This window comes from Lepidochelys olivacea, assembly GCF_965140295.1.
Source record: "Lepidochelys olivacea isolate rLepOli2 genome assembly, chromosome: 1".
NCBI classification, from domain to species: Eukaryota; Metazoa; Chordata; order Testudines; family Cheloniidae; genus Lepidochelys; species Lepidochelys olivacea.
The window spans coordinates 315,333,538-315,348,570 of NC_140411.1; the positions used below are offsets into that span (position 1 = coordinate 315,333,538).

Consider the following 15,033-nt stretch of genomic DNA (forward strand, 5'->3'; position numbering starts at 1 on the left):
CGGTTAGGTTGTGGAACAGCTTCCTAGCGTGTCAGTAAATGTACACTAGCCCCAATAATATACTCATACACGTGAACAGCTGATTTGGCAAAACTGCGTGAGCAGATCCGCCTTTTCTCTCTCGTGTCCATGCTGAACTGGAAGAGGTGGGGTGGGGGGTGCCCTGGCTCTTCCAGGCTCAGCCCGGCTTTCCCCCACCCTCCCTGCTTCGTTTTCTGAAATGATCAGCTGTGGCCGTGGGTTGTGCCAGGGTCAGGGGGAGTAATGCTGCCCTGCCCCTTGCTGTCACACTGTGTGTGTGTGTGTGGGGGGGGGAGATACTGTGACACTGGGCCTGGGCTTGCATTCCTGGCTACCTTTCTAGGTGCTTCCCCCCCCCCCGCCGCCGCCGCCGCCGCCGCCGCCTCTGCCTCTCTCTTCTCTACTCCCCTCCTCCTGCCGTCTGCCCCTCCCTTTTCCCCTCCCCCGGTCCCTCCCCCAGCCCCCGCTGGCGGTGCCCGCCCGGTGCTGGCTCCGGCGGCTCTTTCCAGCTGGAGCGCGCTGGCTGCTGAGCCGCTGCTGCGGCTGCTCCGGAAAATGTCCGAGCGAGGCGGCTTCTACAAGCAGGAATTGAACAAGACCGTGTGGGAGGTTCCCCAGCGCTACCAGAACCTGACCCCGGTGGGCTCCGGAGCCTACGGCTCTGTGTGGTAGGTGCCAGCCGCGGGCGGCGGGCAGGAGGGGACGGGCCCCCGGGCGGAGGGACAGCTCCCTGCTCCCCCCTAGCCCCCTCCCCGACCTGTCCGGCAAGGTTTGCCCGGCTGGCAGCCTTCTGGCTGGGCGCAAACAATGCCCGGAAGCCGTTTGCATGGGGAGCCGCTAGGCCCGGGTTGGTATGGGCAAGGCCGGCACTGGGGTGTGTTTGCGATACGCCCAGGATCGGGCCGGGTGTGTAACAGCGGGAGGATTTCTCTGTGTGATCCAGGCGGGGTAGCCGCCGCTGCAGGGTAGCCATGGGCAGGGGCAATTTGTATGGTGGGGGTGCTGAGAGCCATTGAACCAAACTCTGAACCTTATATAGGATGGAAAGCACTTCCAGCCAGGGGGTGGGGCAGAACCCCCAGTTCCAGCACCTATGGCCCGTAGGCTCTTATATGACTGTGTGCTAGAGATCCTAATACTGTAGGCTCTCTTACCCCTATATATTCTACACAGAGGATCTGTGTGTGTGATTTTTCTCTTCCCCGCCCCCCACTAGGGTTAGGAGGAGGGAGAGCTGGAGTTGAAGCTCTCACAATAATGTTGAGCTCTGGAATTCCTCATGGGTTGCTAAGGGTAACCTGGGTCATTCTGGCTACTGAAAAGAGGCTTCCCCCAGACTAGATTTAAGACTTTCCTCACTGCTGAGCAGCATGCATGAATTAAAGTTTGCTAGGATGGCCCTTTTATTCACACTGCTGTGGGGTGGGGGGAATCTGGTGCATTCATTTTAGGGGGTGAAGGTGACTAGCGCTGCCTTTCGAACAACTTACCATTGCTCTTTTTAAACAAAACTTTAGGTGGGTGAATTACCAGAGCCCCTGTTTTTCCACCCCTTCAGTAGCCTGCTCACTAGTTGATATAACACTATTACATCACCTCAGACCTTCACCTAAAAATACCTCCAGGCTCATTTAAACCTGTTTTTAGGTGTAGGGAGACAATGAGGAGTTTGTTTACAGAGTCCATCCATCTATCAAGGAGGAAGCCTTCATTTTATGTGCACTTTTAGCTCAGTGAAAATTGCAACACTACCAGGAATCTTGCAGAGTCATTGTCTCTGTGAATCAGAAATAAAACCTGGTTGCTTCTTTAGAGTCAGGCAGAGAAGAGTAAGAGTGTTAGTGCTGAGAGATTTTTGCATGAATAGCAAAGTTCTCCTTGTTAATGTTATGAGAACCTTCATTGCATTCTGTCATGCCTGTTTTAGGGTTATTGTGTGACCTATTGTCTTGCCTGCAACTCACTTGCTCCATATTTGTGTCTGAAATAATACCTCGTTTCTATGAGTTACGTGATTCCTGGCAAACAGGTTAATCAGAGTGCCAGCAGAGGAGTGGAGAACAAAGAAATAAGGAGAATGATATAGTGATAAACATTATTTGAGGTGATCAGTAGGATATATGGAGAAGCACATGACGTCAAATTCTGCTCTGTCTTATACCCCACACAGCCTTATTTGGCCAAATTCAGTTCTTGGATACGCCAGTGTAAATCAGTGAAGTCAGTAGAGTTACTCTGGATCAACATCGGTGTAAATGAGAACAGAATTTTGCCCACTGACTTCAGTTGAATTGTAAGTCATGGCAGAATGGGACCCAAAGACTGTAGATTATTAATATTGTGCAGGGATCCATGATGTGTCCTTTCCATTAAACACTTCCATTTTTAATAATTGCTCAGTTATCTATCAAACAGAATTCGTTTACTTTGTGCTTCCAGTCCTGCAGGATCAAGCTACTTTTCAATTTGATTCATATTTAACTATATTTGTAGAAACTTCAAATCATTTTCAGAACTAACTCTTTAAAAAGTCACTGTCAGTTTAAAAACCATACCTCTATCTGAATTATTTTGCGTACTATTTACAACGAAACCCCTATCATGACTATAATCAAAGACACTAATGAAAAAAAAGTTCTCAATTTTGTTTCCAATTGATTTGTTTTGTGCATTTGACAAAACCTTCTGAATGGTCAGTTTCACACCCTGTATTGTCAGTTTCCGAGGGTTTTTTTGTTTGGGTCTTTCACATAACAGGGGAAAGAGAAACATTTTTAAAATAGGAAAATGTGATTAACACCCCCCCCTTCCGCGCGTGCACACACACACACACCACACAAAATAATTGGCAGGTGATCTTAGGGCAGGTGTTGTACCTAGAAGTTCTCTTAACTCATTTTCTAGAATTGACTAGATTTCAGGTTTTTCCTTTTTCTACAAAATCTGTGTGATCATTCATACGTTTCCTTCCAACTAAGGACACAATTCTGTAAATATCTCTGTTCCTAAGTTGTTTAAACCATAGTTTAAACCATAGCTCTTAGTCTGAGGATTCGGGTTTTTTCTGTTAGTTTGAGAACTAAGTTAAGTTTGCAGTTGGAAAACAAGCCTCTTAATTTTCTAATTGCACCTGATTGTTCTGTCCTTTTTTCTTAAGCTCAAATATTTCTAAGAAAAATCTGTAGTGTAATGTCAAAAACTTTTCAGTCATAATAAAGGAAATTGAAACATGTGGTGTTTCAAATGTTGCACAGCTGGTTTGTTTTCAGCTGTGGTAGAATTTACAATGTCTTCTACTTATTTTCCCCGCTCACTGATGCTAAGGAATTCCTAGCTGTTGACAAATGGGAAAGCATAGAAATTAGGAGAGAGAAAGCAGGGAAGTGCATCTGAAATGAAAGTGGTGGTAAGAGCTTATTGCTAAAATATTCATTTTTGGACCAAAGAATTACGTTGTTCCATGAGTTGACCCCAGTGAGACTATAGATGTGAACAAAAGCCCATCGTTGTGAGAAAAGGATTCATGGTCTGTAAAAAGAAAAGAAAAAACATTGTACAATAATTTTAATATGCATTGATATTTTGAATGTTTTCCACACAATGGAATCAGTAATATGTTGATAACCAGCATATTCATTCTCTTGACTAATGTGTTCTGCCCCTTTGTATGACTAATCCCAACCCTATGCAGCAAAATACTTAAACCATGCTTAAGTCTTGTTGAAATCAACTGCATTTAAGCAACTGCTGAATCAAAGCTATAGTCTTGAAATCCAAACACTGGCTTTGAAATAGGATCAAAGTTTTTAATAGAATCATATGTTTCTTAACAGTATTGGAACAAATCTTTATTCGTAGTAAGATGTTCCCCTCCTTTCTCATTCAGGGTAACTGTTTCCTGTAAATCTTCCCCTTTTAATGTAACTTGTTACTTGCATCTGAGGGACTTTTGGGTAAAAAAATGTTGTAATTGTTGCATTCAATATGTTGGGCTAAATCATGTTAGTGAAGATTCTGTCAGACAACTTCTCAGCCTTGGAGTGACTTTTTTTGAATTAAATTTTGTATGTCTACATGTAAGCTTTTAAAGTAGAGTTAGAAATAAAGTGGGGAGAGATCAGGTATTTTTGTGGTCCTATAGCTCAAAATGATTTTGGTATAAAACAAATGTTTTGCAGCCCCTTTCACTAGGTATTTATTTAAATGCTGGCAACGTGCTTTGATGTTGTACCAGATGCAAAATATAATCTCTGACCCACAGAGATTAGTCTCCTCACACTGAAGATACATCAGAGTGGCGCTCGTTCCTGCAAACTTTACAAAGCATATAGCAGACCTGCCTAGTACCCCATTGGACTTCAGAGCAAGGAACTTCTGTGGAGTCCTTGCCTCAGGCACTGCACCCCTATGCTGTATTTTCATCAGTTAACTCTGCAGATGTAGGCTACACCGTCTTCCTTAGCTGAGAACTTTGCATTTTAGCCTTCACCCTTGAAGTCAGTGGATGTTCTATCATCGCCTTTGATAGGTGCAGGATCAGGTCCGTTAAGCTTAGCACAAAAACAAACAAATAAGATATGGTGTATGTAGGTCCCATAAACTTCAAAGGGTCATAACTTACAATGAAATTTGTTTTTTGAGTAATACTCCACGGCATTTCTTCTCACTTAGGGCTGTTTACATGATGCCATATATCCACTTTCAAGGCCCAGCCATTTAACACGGAGAGTTGGGTTTGTTTGCATTTCTAAAAAGTTGCAAGGATTTTTATATAATGGAAAACTTGTTTTTGAATATATAAAAATAAGAAAAAAAATCACTGAAATGTTTTAGTTTTAAACTTACTCCCAAAATTTCTTTGTGCAGAGACCACGCATAAACATATCAGCCCAGAAAGTGAATGTTTCAGGAAGCTGAATATGACAGATAACTAGAGATTAAAATAGAAACTATTATGCAATCTTTAACTATAACCACTCATATCATAATAAAAATCAATTAGAGTAACTGTGACACCATCATGCATTTTAGCATCCTCAGTACAGATCCCTTTCTTGAAGAAATGCATACACATTAAACATCTAGGGTTAACTTCTAACTTCTCAGTGGCAAAACTTCCACTGACTTCAATGGGGCCAAGATTTCATCCCTACTCTGTGAGTTTTAAAACCACTTTGGATTTAAACTACACTTTTTCTGTTAACTTTGTATCCTCCCCTCCCCAGTGTCCCAAAGTTCATTTTGTAATATCTGCCCATTTGGATGGGAAAGTGCACTGAAGTGCATCTTGTTTCTGTTCTAGGAAGAATAAAATAAAATTGGACTATGTCATGATTACAGAGCAAGTTTGTTTTCAATCCTTTTTATCCCATTCGAGTGCACTTCTCAACTCACTGGCCTGGCTTCCCTCACCTTTTTCAAGGGTGGAACCCCAATGGTCCAAACACTCTTGGGCTACATCTACACTGCATACCTCTTGTGGCAACATGTAGCTATACACAGCAGGAAAAAGCAGGCTGTATCTACACTGAGATGTATAGCTACAGATGACAGTGAAAGGCTCTTTCAAGGGGAAGCAGTGGGGAAAGGCTTGTTAGCAGGAGTTGCCAGAGCCTTTCCCCACTGCCAGAGCTTTTCCCTGTGGCAATGGGCCACTACATTGTTAAAATAGCAGTGTGGATGGGGAGGCACTGCTTGGGTGAGTAGAGAGCCTTGCAGGTTACATACACACAGGATTCAAGCATGACTTTATTTGAGGCACCAAAGCAGTGCTTTGCTATCTACACTGCTATTTATACTTGTGCTAAGTCTGTATGTAGCGTGTGTATTCTATATGCACCCCCTAGCACAGAGCTAAATGGCAGCGTAGCTGGTAAGACGCTGCTTAGGTGAGTTGGGTAAAAATCACACTTGAATCCCTAGGTTATGTACACTACATGACTGTCTACATGTCCAAGCCATGCCTGCCCCATCTACACAGCTATATTTAGCAGAGTGATATCCCACAGGCTCCAGCAGCAAGGAAAAGTTTTGGCAACGGGAGAGTAAAGGGTCATTCACTTCTTGAGTGCTACCAAGTGGCTGGGTGTGGTACCACAGTCAGTTCTCACCCAGGGCGCCTCCTGCAGGCTGCCGGCCAACCTCTGGCCAAGTCACAAAGTCCCAATGAAACCCTTCTGGAGTACTAAAGAATCCAATAAATAAACAGTCTATTTGCCCTCAATAGGATCTTCAGCACCAGCTCTGGCCCCTTTAAATTCAGCCCATTGTGCGGGCTCCCAAATAAGCCCTGTCGTCTCCTTCTTGGGGCTTACACTACTTTACCTGTCTGGTATGGGAATCTGGGTTCCAGTCCAGGGACCCGGTACACAGCAGCCATGTACTGCGGATTTCAGTCCTTTGGTGCTATTTCCCTGGGCCTCATCCTACGAGGCCCCTTTTATCTCCAGCCCTATCCCAGGGCCAGTGTGCTCAGGTTCTTCTCTCTCTGCAATCCCAGCTAAGTAAGTTCAGCCATAAAGTCTGTCTGATTGTTAGGCTCCTTTGCCCAGAGAGCAGCTAAGACCAGGTAGCTCCTTCTATCTAGGCCAGCCAGGCCCAGATTGGCTGTTGCTAGTCCCTCTAACCTTTGGAGAACCAGGTTTCTGTGGTTTCCAAAGTGACTGCTCCAAAGAGGCCTCTCTAGGCAGGCTTGGAGAATCCACCTTTGCTGCTGTTTCTCCCACATTGCTGATGGGTGGGGTGTAGTAGGACTGCGGGGCCTCCTGTAGGGAGCTGCAAAGGCCAGGTACAGCCCACCCCTGGGAGGCAGCGGGAAAAGGTTCTGACAGCTCCAGAGCCTTTCACTGCTGTGGGTAGCTACACACGCAGTGTGGATACAGCTGGCTCTTTACTGTGGCATGTGCCCATGCCCTGCATGCTGACACTAGTGGAGTGCAGTGCAGACATGCCTTTAGACTTGAAGTCTGGGGTGCAGCCCCACCCTGTTTCCCAACCTTCTTAACTCAGCAGGCCCAATTGAGTTTGCCACCTGTAAAACTTTTCCCCCAGAAGACTGTGACAGCGGCTGATTAAAGTGACTCAAAAACAGCTTCTTCACAATAAAGCATTATTTATTCACTCAAAGGGTACACAGCATGCAGCGCAAACAGTAAACGTGACAAAGCCTATATGCATATTTCCCCATACCTATATCTTAATCTTGCCAGCTTTGTAAGCTCTCCTCTGCCCAGTTAACCCATCTCTGTATGGTACAGGCACAGACTGCCTTCTGCAGCATGCTCTTTATGACTGTCTCCCCTAGTGGGTCTCCTTGTCAGCATGCTGACCACCCACACTTCTCCCACCCCTCCCTTTTAGGTCAGCATGTTTAAAGTTTTAGCTTTCCCGTTGGGTCCAAGGTGCAGGCCTGGGAAAAGTACACCTTGCCAGACTAGCTGGAGCCAGGCAGCTATTCCCCAATCAATAGCTTCCCTGTTGTTTCCTCAAGGACCCTTGATATTCTTTATGATAGCACCTTATTTTAGCCATTGTTTCATTTCCTGTTGGTTTCCTTCTTACAACCTCCTTTGATTTAACTCTACATATTTAGGCAGGATAATATCACACTGGTAACTGAGGTGCATATTTTTGTTTTAAAAAATACACACAACTTTTTCATTCTCCACATACTATAATAAAATATGCCCTGATTCAGAAAAGCACTGATGCACATGCTTAAGTCTGATTGACTGTAATGAAACATAAGCATTTGCTTAAAGTTAAGCTTACATACTATCCTGAAAAGAGATCCTTTCCTGAACTGGGTCTTACTTTGTTTTGAGGCATTGGAAGGAAGGTGAAGCAATAGGATTAAGGCTCCCAACTTCTAAAGTTTAAGGTCCTGATCCTGTGATTCTACTTTAAAATCAGCTTGGGGGTGCAGTGAACTGCATGACTGGAGCCTAAATTATAAAGTAATTGCTTACCAAACGCATTTCATAAATTGTCTTAGTGTTAAGAGCACCAAAACTGCTTCAGAGACCATTAAGTAGTGTTTGGGGAGGAGCGGGGGAGGTTGTTGGTATTTTTTAAAATTGTACTAAATTGTTAGACTGTAAATCACCTTTGGCTAAAAATAGAATCAGTCCTGAGTTAAGATCTTATTTGAGGACTTTTAGCCCACAGCACCTTTTTATGGTAGTTTTAAACCGCGGGAAATATTTATTTCTAATGGAAATATTAATACAGTATAAATTACAGTAACACTAAATGTATGTAAATGTACAGGAACACTAAATGTACAGTAACACTAAACTTTAAGTAAAACGTCACCTCTGTAATTTGTGTCATTTGTAAAAATGCCTGCTTATTTGAATGCTAAAAGAATACAGAAGTGATCATACTTCAGAGTAATACATGCACTTTTTGTATATAGATATATTTGAGAGCCAAAGACTTGAAGGGTCTGCAAGGGCGAAGGCTCTGATTCTGAAATCATATCTGCACCAGTGGGCCTTTGCAGAGGTAGTTGACTGAAGTGGGCTTTGTACAGTCTGAAAGGTGCACTCATTGGGATCCCTTTGCAGGATTTGGGCCTACATTCAGCCCTGGCGAGGGTTATCTCCATTGTCTTCATTGGAGGGACATCGCCTACATCAAGGCTAAACTTGGTCCTAATTATGGTTCTGCTGACATCTACATTGGTTCTGATGAGGTCTTTGTTTTAAAAAGGATAATGATTCTCACTGAAGATGACTACGCAAAGCTTTGTCATGAATTGCAAGATATGAATCTTACTTATAGGTGTTGTAGACTGATTTCAAAGCAAGGCTGGCAAAAGAGATACAAAAACCATCTCTTTTGGCAGCAAGGGGACACTTACTGCTGAGGATTTGGGTTTTTTCTAACACATTTTGTACAGAAAATGGAAGGACTCCTGCCAGGAGACAGGCTCGAGACTGATTTGTTCCCTTGAGTTTGCATTTCTGTTTCGTGGTACAAATTGAGTGACAATCCTGGTACGATGAAAAATGAACCGAGCAGAGTCTGCCTTCTTTCTGCTCTGTGACAGCTCTGCCATTTTGGGTGTTTGGCACAATCTCTCCTGCTCTCATTCAGTCTCCACCATTTCATGGTGAATCTTGACACTAGCACAGCTGAATTCTGATTGCTTGGGGACCTTGAATTATAGCTTTTGTTGTTGTTTGTTGTTGTTCATTTCTGTTACCACAGAGCCTGGGAGCCCCTAGTCATGAGCCAGGATCCCACCGTGCAAGACAATGTGCAAACACAGAACAAAACGATGGACCCTGCCCGAAAGAGCATGGAATCTAAATATGGGACAAGACAGTGGATGGATACAGACTTACAGGGTGCACAAGGAAACAATGAGACGATGTTGGTTAGCATGATGGGCGGTGGTCACAGCACACCCGCATCCTAACGGTTGTCATGTTTTTTGTACGCATCATGGCAAAGGAGAGTTTCAGGAAGGGGTCTGAAGAAGGATAATGCATTAGTTATTCAGATTTTTTTCTGAGAGCTCCTTCCCAAGCATGTGAGGCAGCATGGAAGAGAGCATGAAGTTGCTTGTTTGAAAATTTAACAAGTAGGCTATGGAGGCTGGCATCACGTGTTGATCAGAGGTGGAAGTCAGCATCTCAGTAGCTAATAAGAGATGATAAATAGGGTGAGAATAAGCTGTGAAGAGCCTGGAAGTGAAGACAAGTGGCTTATGACTGATGCTTTAGAGAAAGGAGAGCCAGCAGAAGGATGCAAAGAAAGGTGTTTCATGGTTAAGCTATAGGCTAGGGAAATGATCTTTGCAGCAGCATTACAAATGGATATGAGTGGGGCAAGATTACAATTGCCAAGGCCAGAATAAACGATATTGCAGTAATCGAGATGTGAGATGCTGAGAACCGGGAGGAGAGTGCTGGCTGTGTGGATGGATCGTAAAGGCTGTATCTTAGAGAGGCAGACAGAATTAACAAGACATAGACATGGCCTGAGTGTGAGGATCTAGAGAATGGTCTGAGTCGAAGAAGACGCTCAGGTTATGGACCTGAGTGACTGGCAGGATGGTGGTGTTGTCCACAGTGATCGAGAAGGGAGGTAGCATGGAGGGAAGGAGGGGACAGGAAGAGATTAGGAGCTCTGTTTTAGCCTCATTGAGCTTGAACTGATGGTTAGACAGCCACAAGGAGATGTCAGAGATAGAAGCTGAGATTTTAGTTTGGACAGAAGGAGACAGGTCTGGAGTAAAGAGGTAAAAGGACAGAGTCCTTTGGATCCCCAACAGAAAGTTGGAAAGGGGAAGAGAAGGATCCTTTGAAGGACATGCTGGAATGATTAAAGAAGTAAGAGGTGAACCCATAGAGGTCAGAAAAATGGAAGCCAAGGGAGGACAAGATTTCAAAAAGAAGAGTGTGATCAACTGTTGCAAAGGCAGCTGGCAGGTTGAGGATGAGTATGGAGTACTGGCTCTGAGCTTAGGCTAGGAAGAAGTCAGTGGTGACTACTGAGAGTAGTTTTCGTGGAGTTCAAGGGTTGGAATTTGGATTGGAGGCTGTCAAGGATGGAATTCAAGGAGAGGAACTCCAGACAGCGACTGCCAACAGCATGTTTCAAGAGCTTAGAAACTAAAGGGAGAAGGAACATGGGGTGGTAGTTGGAGAGGGAAGTGGGTCAAGAGTAGGTTTGATGTTAGTTTCTCCCATTAAAAAAACAAAAACAATTTTTAAGATGACTGAGGCTTGTGTGTGAGGGGAAGGAGCCGGGGAGAATGAGTGGTGAAGGAGAAGAATAAGGAAGAGGATGAGAGTGGGTGCAAGGGAGATCAGGAAATTGGATGGGGTCACTGGGGCAAATGGAACGGTCAGAAAAGGACAGCATGTGAGAACTTCTGCATCTGCGCCATGGAAGAAGAGCAATTTGGAGGCGGGAAGGTGGGAAAGAGGAGAAAGGTGTGTTGAGAGAAAGTCATATTATATTTGTCAGTTTTCTCTTGGAAGAAATTGGTAAGACCCTGTGCAGAGAGAATAGTGGAGGTGCAGGAGAGCTGGTTTGAGGACCGAGTCAAAGGTGGCAAGTAAGGTAGCTGGGATTGTGACTATGGGATTCAATTAAGCAGCTAGGAATATGGTAGAACAGAAAGAGGTGAGAACAAATTCATAGTGGAGGAAGTCAGCCTGGAGGTAGGATTTCCACCAGAGATGCCCTGCAGCACAAGAGTAGAAGCATAGGAAACAGATGTTGGGGGGCAAGCCAGAGCTACGGGTTGGTGGGGCAAAGCTTGTGATGGGAAGGAAAGCAAAAGGTGGAGGCGAGTGAAGAATTGAGAGAATCAACGACCATATCGATGGAAGAAAGGGAAGAGAAGGCAGGCAAGAGAGAACTGAGAACAGGTGAGAAGTCATCAATGCTGATGAATTGGAAGTCAGGGAATGGTCAAGTGACAGTGTTGGGGGAGGGAAGGAGCACTGATGGGTCATGCTGAAAGAGACCAGGTGATGACTGGAGAGGGGGAAAAGATCAGAGAGAGAGCAGTGCTTGGTGAAGACCAAGTCCAGTGAATGCTCTTTTGGTGAGTGGCAACAGAGAGAGTTGAACAAGGGATGCCAGTCAAATGAAGAGGTGATGACAAGGAAACATGCAGCTAAGGGGTCAAATGGGTCATCTGCATGAAACTTCAAGTCACCAGGGATGAGTATAGAATCATAGAAGATTAGGGTTGGAAGAGACCTCAGGAGGTCATCTAGTCCAAATTGGTCATCTAGTCCAAACTCAAAACTGGACCAACCCCAACTAAATCATCCCAGCCAGGGCTTTGTCAAGCCAGGCCTTAAAAACCTCCAAGGATGGAGATTCCATCACCTCCCTAAGTAACCCATTCCAGTGCTTCACCACCCTCCTAGTGAAATAGCTTTTCCTAATATCCAACCTAGATCTCCCTCACTGCTATTTAAGACAATTGCTCCTTGTTCTGTCATCTGCCACCACTGAAAGCAGCCTAGCTCCATCTTCTTTGGAGCCCCCCTTTAGGGAGTTGATGGCCACAATCAAGTCCCCCCTCACTCTTTTCTCTTCTGCAGACTAAATAAGCCCAGTTCTCTCAGCCTCTCCTCATAAGTCATGTGTCTCAGCCCCCTAATAATTTTCATTGTCCTCCACTGGACTCTCTCCAGTTTGTCCACATCCTTTCTGTAGTGGGGGATACAAAATTGGACACAATACTCCAGATGTGGCCTGACCAGTGCCGAATAGAGGGGAATAATCACTTCCCTCGATCTGCTGGCAATGCTCCTACTAATACAGCCCATTATGCCGTTAGCCTTCTTGGCAGCAAGAGCACACTGTTGACTCATATCCATCTTTTCATCCACTGTAATCCCCAGGTCCTTTTCTGCAGAACTGCTTTTTAGCCAGTCTGTCCCCAGCCTGTAGCAATGAATGAGATTCTTCCATCCTAAGTGCAGGACTCTGCACTTGTCCTTGTTGAACCTCATCAGATTTCTTTTGGCCCAATCCTCCAATTTGTCTAGGTCACTCTGGACCCAATTGCTACCCTCCAGCATATCTACCTCTCCCCCCAGTTTAGTGTCATCCGCGAACTTGCTGAGGGTGCATCCCATCATTCCAATCATTAATAAAGATGTTGAACAAAAGAAGACTGAGTGGTGGAAGACCGAGCCAAGAGTCAAAGAGAGGAAGGCTGATGGGGAGGAGTCAGTGGCCAATAAGTGACAGAAACATTGAGAGGCAAAGAAGAGGAGAGTTGGATGCAGTGCTGGTCAAAAGAGGAGAAAAGGTGGGCAGGCTGGTCAAAAGAGGAAGAGGTGGGAAGCAGCAGGAGAGGGAGAAGAGAAGTCCAACACCCCCAACCTGGGCTGATTCATCGTGGGAATGGGAGAAGAAGAGGCCTCTATAAGTTGAGAGGCTCCAGGTCTCTGTGAGAGCCAGGAGCTGGAAAGAGCAAGATATGAAGAGGTTGGAGATGGCTGGGAATTTTTTTAGAGATGGAGTGGGTGTTCCAGAGAGAGGCAGAGGAGAAGGAGGAGGATGGGCGCGAGGTTACAAATGGGGACACGAGAAGGGCAGCAGTGGTGGCAGAAATGAGAGTAGGAGGTGGAGAGGGTGGGGAAAGAGGGAGGCTCAGGGCTGGGGAAAATGTCGCCAAAGGTGAGGAGGAGAAGGCAGAATAGGGTGTGGATGTGGGATCTGGATTTGTGCTGGTAGGAAGAGTGGAGAGATCGGGATGAAGAGGAGCATGTAGAGAGAGAGAGAGTAACAAGGAACCAGTGAGGGGAAAGAAGCGGGAGGAGGAGAAGGAGATGGATGGATGGTATGATGCACCAAGGGTGTGATGAGAGCCATGGGTGAGCAGCAGATGGACAATGATTCCAAGGAGGAAAAAAGGAGAGTTTGAAAAATGCTGTGCAGGTACTTGGGGTGGGGGGATTGGGACAGAATTGGTTCCCTGGTGCTGATACCAGACGGACTGAGTGCTTTTCCCATGGAGGGGAAGGAGACAACCAAGTTGTACGGTTGCAAGGATCTGGGTGGGAGGGTCGGGTCACTGAAACAGGGGTGGCTCCGTAGTGCTTATAGCAGGACCCTCTGGAGTTCTGGTGAAAAAAGTAACTATAAAAATGATGCTCTGGGGAACTACAACCTTCAGTAAAGACAAATACCAAAAATGAGCACTTGTTTTGGCAGAGCACAGTTAATTCAGCCTGCTTTTGGAAATTGAGTTGCTTCCTTTGAGTTCCCAGCGTTGTAACTATTAATAACATCGTTACTTGTTTATCCAGTGCCAAAATGAGCATGGCAATTTACAAATAGAGTAAAACAGGGTCCCTTGTCCCAAAGACCTTTAAGATCTAACACCTGGCTCACTGCATATCGCTCTTTGCAAGATCAGGGGCAAATTTAGGCATAATGACCAATATTTTCTAGACTCTTAAGTCTATATTTATGGCCTAAGTGTGGGATTTTCAAAAGTGACTTAGGAGCCCAAGATCTGCCTCTGGAAATTTTTACCATTATGGAGAAAGCGAACAAGATATGGGAGGACTTAGGGAAAAGAAGGATATTGGTAATGTAAATGAGATTATGCTTGCTTGGGTTTATGCATGCATCTTGATGGCATTATTTTAAAAAGAAAAAAAAGTAAATTTAGAAGCTGACAGTTTTAATTATAGTTTCGTATTCCATAATCTATAGCTACCTGACAGTTTTCTTTTTCAATGAAAGGTAGAATAAAATGCAGCTTGATCTTCAATAGTATATTAGCTTTGCAATGGTGACAGATCTTTATTATTTAGGCACTGGCAGCCTTTTCAAAAGCTGTATAAGATACAAATACCACATGGTCCCTGCAGTAACAGAGCTAACCATTCCAAAGCTCTAACCCAGCATACATTTACACACATGAGTAACTTTACATGTGATTAGTCCCAATGACTTCAGTCATGTCATAACCGTTCCCCCAAAAAAGTCTTTACACATGATTAGTCACACTAAAGTTACTCATATGCGTAAGTGTTTGCAGGATGGAGGTCTAAAAGACAAAGATTAGACTAAATCTTCCCTGTAGCCCAAAGATTGAGTATAGTTAGTATATTGATTATTTTTATTTTATAAATTGTGTTGGTAATAGATTTATATTGACATTGGTTAATGTTTGTAGTTAAGAACTACGTTTCTTTGCCAGTAAAATAAGGAGACATGACTAAATAGAAAAATAAGAAGCAAATATGTGCAATTTTATGTTATGTTTAATACCGTATATGCAATGTAAGTTAACATAATAGCTGTTTTGGCATTCAGATGCTAGCTGTAAATTCATCTTAAATAATTGACACTAGTTGTGCTGGAGTTAAAGCAAAGCTGAAGTTCTTACAAACCTTGTGAGCATTACATAAGGCATGTAGGAACAATATTCAAGTGATACTGCATTGCAAAACCATAATATATCGCATCACCATTTGTAGGGTGAAGTAAGGGTTGTTCCTGGAGCAATGAGATTAG

General features: G+C 44.3%; 1 protein-coding gene across 3 annotated transcripts in view; it reads left to right on the top strand.

Moving 5' to 3' along the window:
• Positions 1-472: 472 nt before the first annotated feature.
• MAPK11 (mitogen-activated protein kinase 11) overlaps positions 473-15,033 on the top strand; it is a 49,839-nt gene continuing 35,278 nt past the window's right edge. The window contains exon 1 of one of the 3 annotated variants that reach the window (XM_084611374.1): positions 473-689. In XM_084611374.1, the coding sequence (XP_084467500.1) occupies positions 577-689 (113 nt within the window). In that variant the 5' untranslated portion in view covers positions 473-576. The remainder of the gene's footprint in view (positions 690-15,033) is intronic. The other 2 variants (XM_084611373.1, XM_084611375.1) reach the window with 2 other exon arrangements.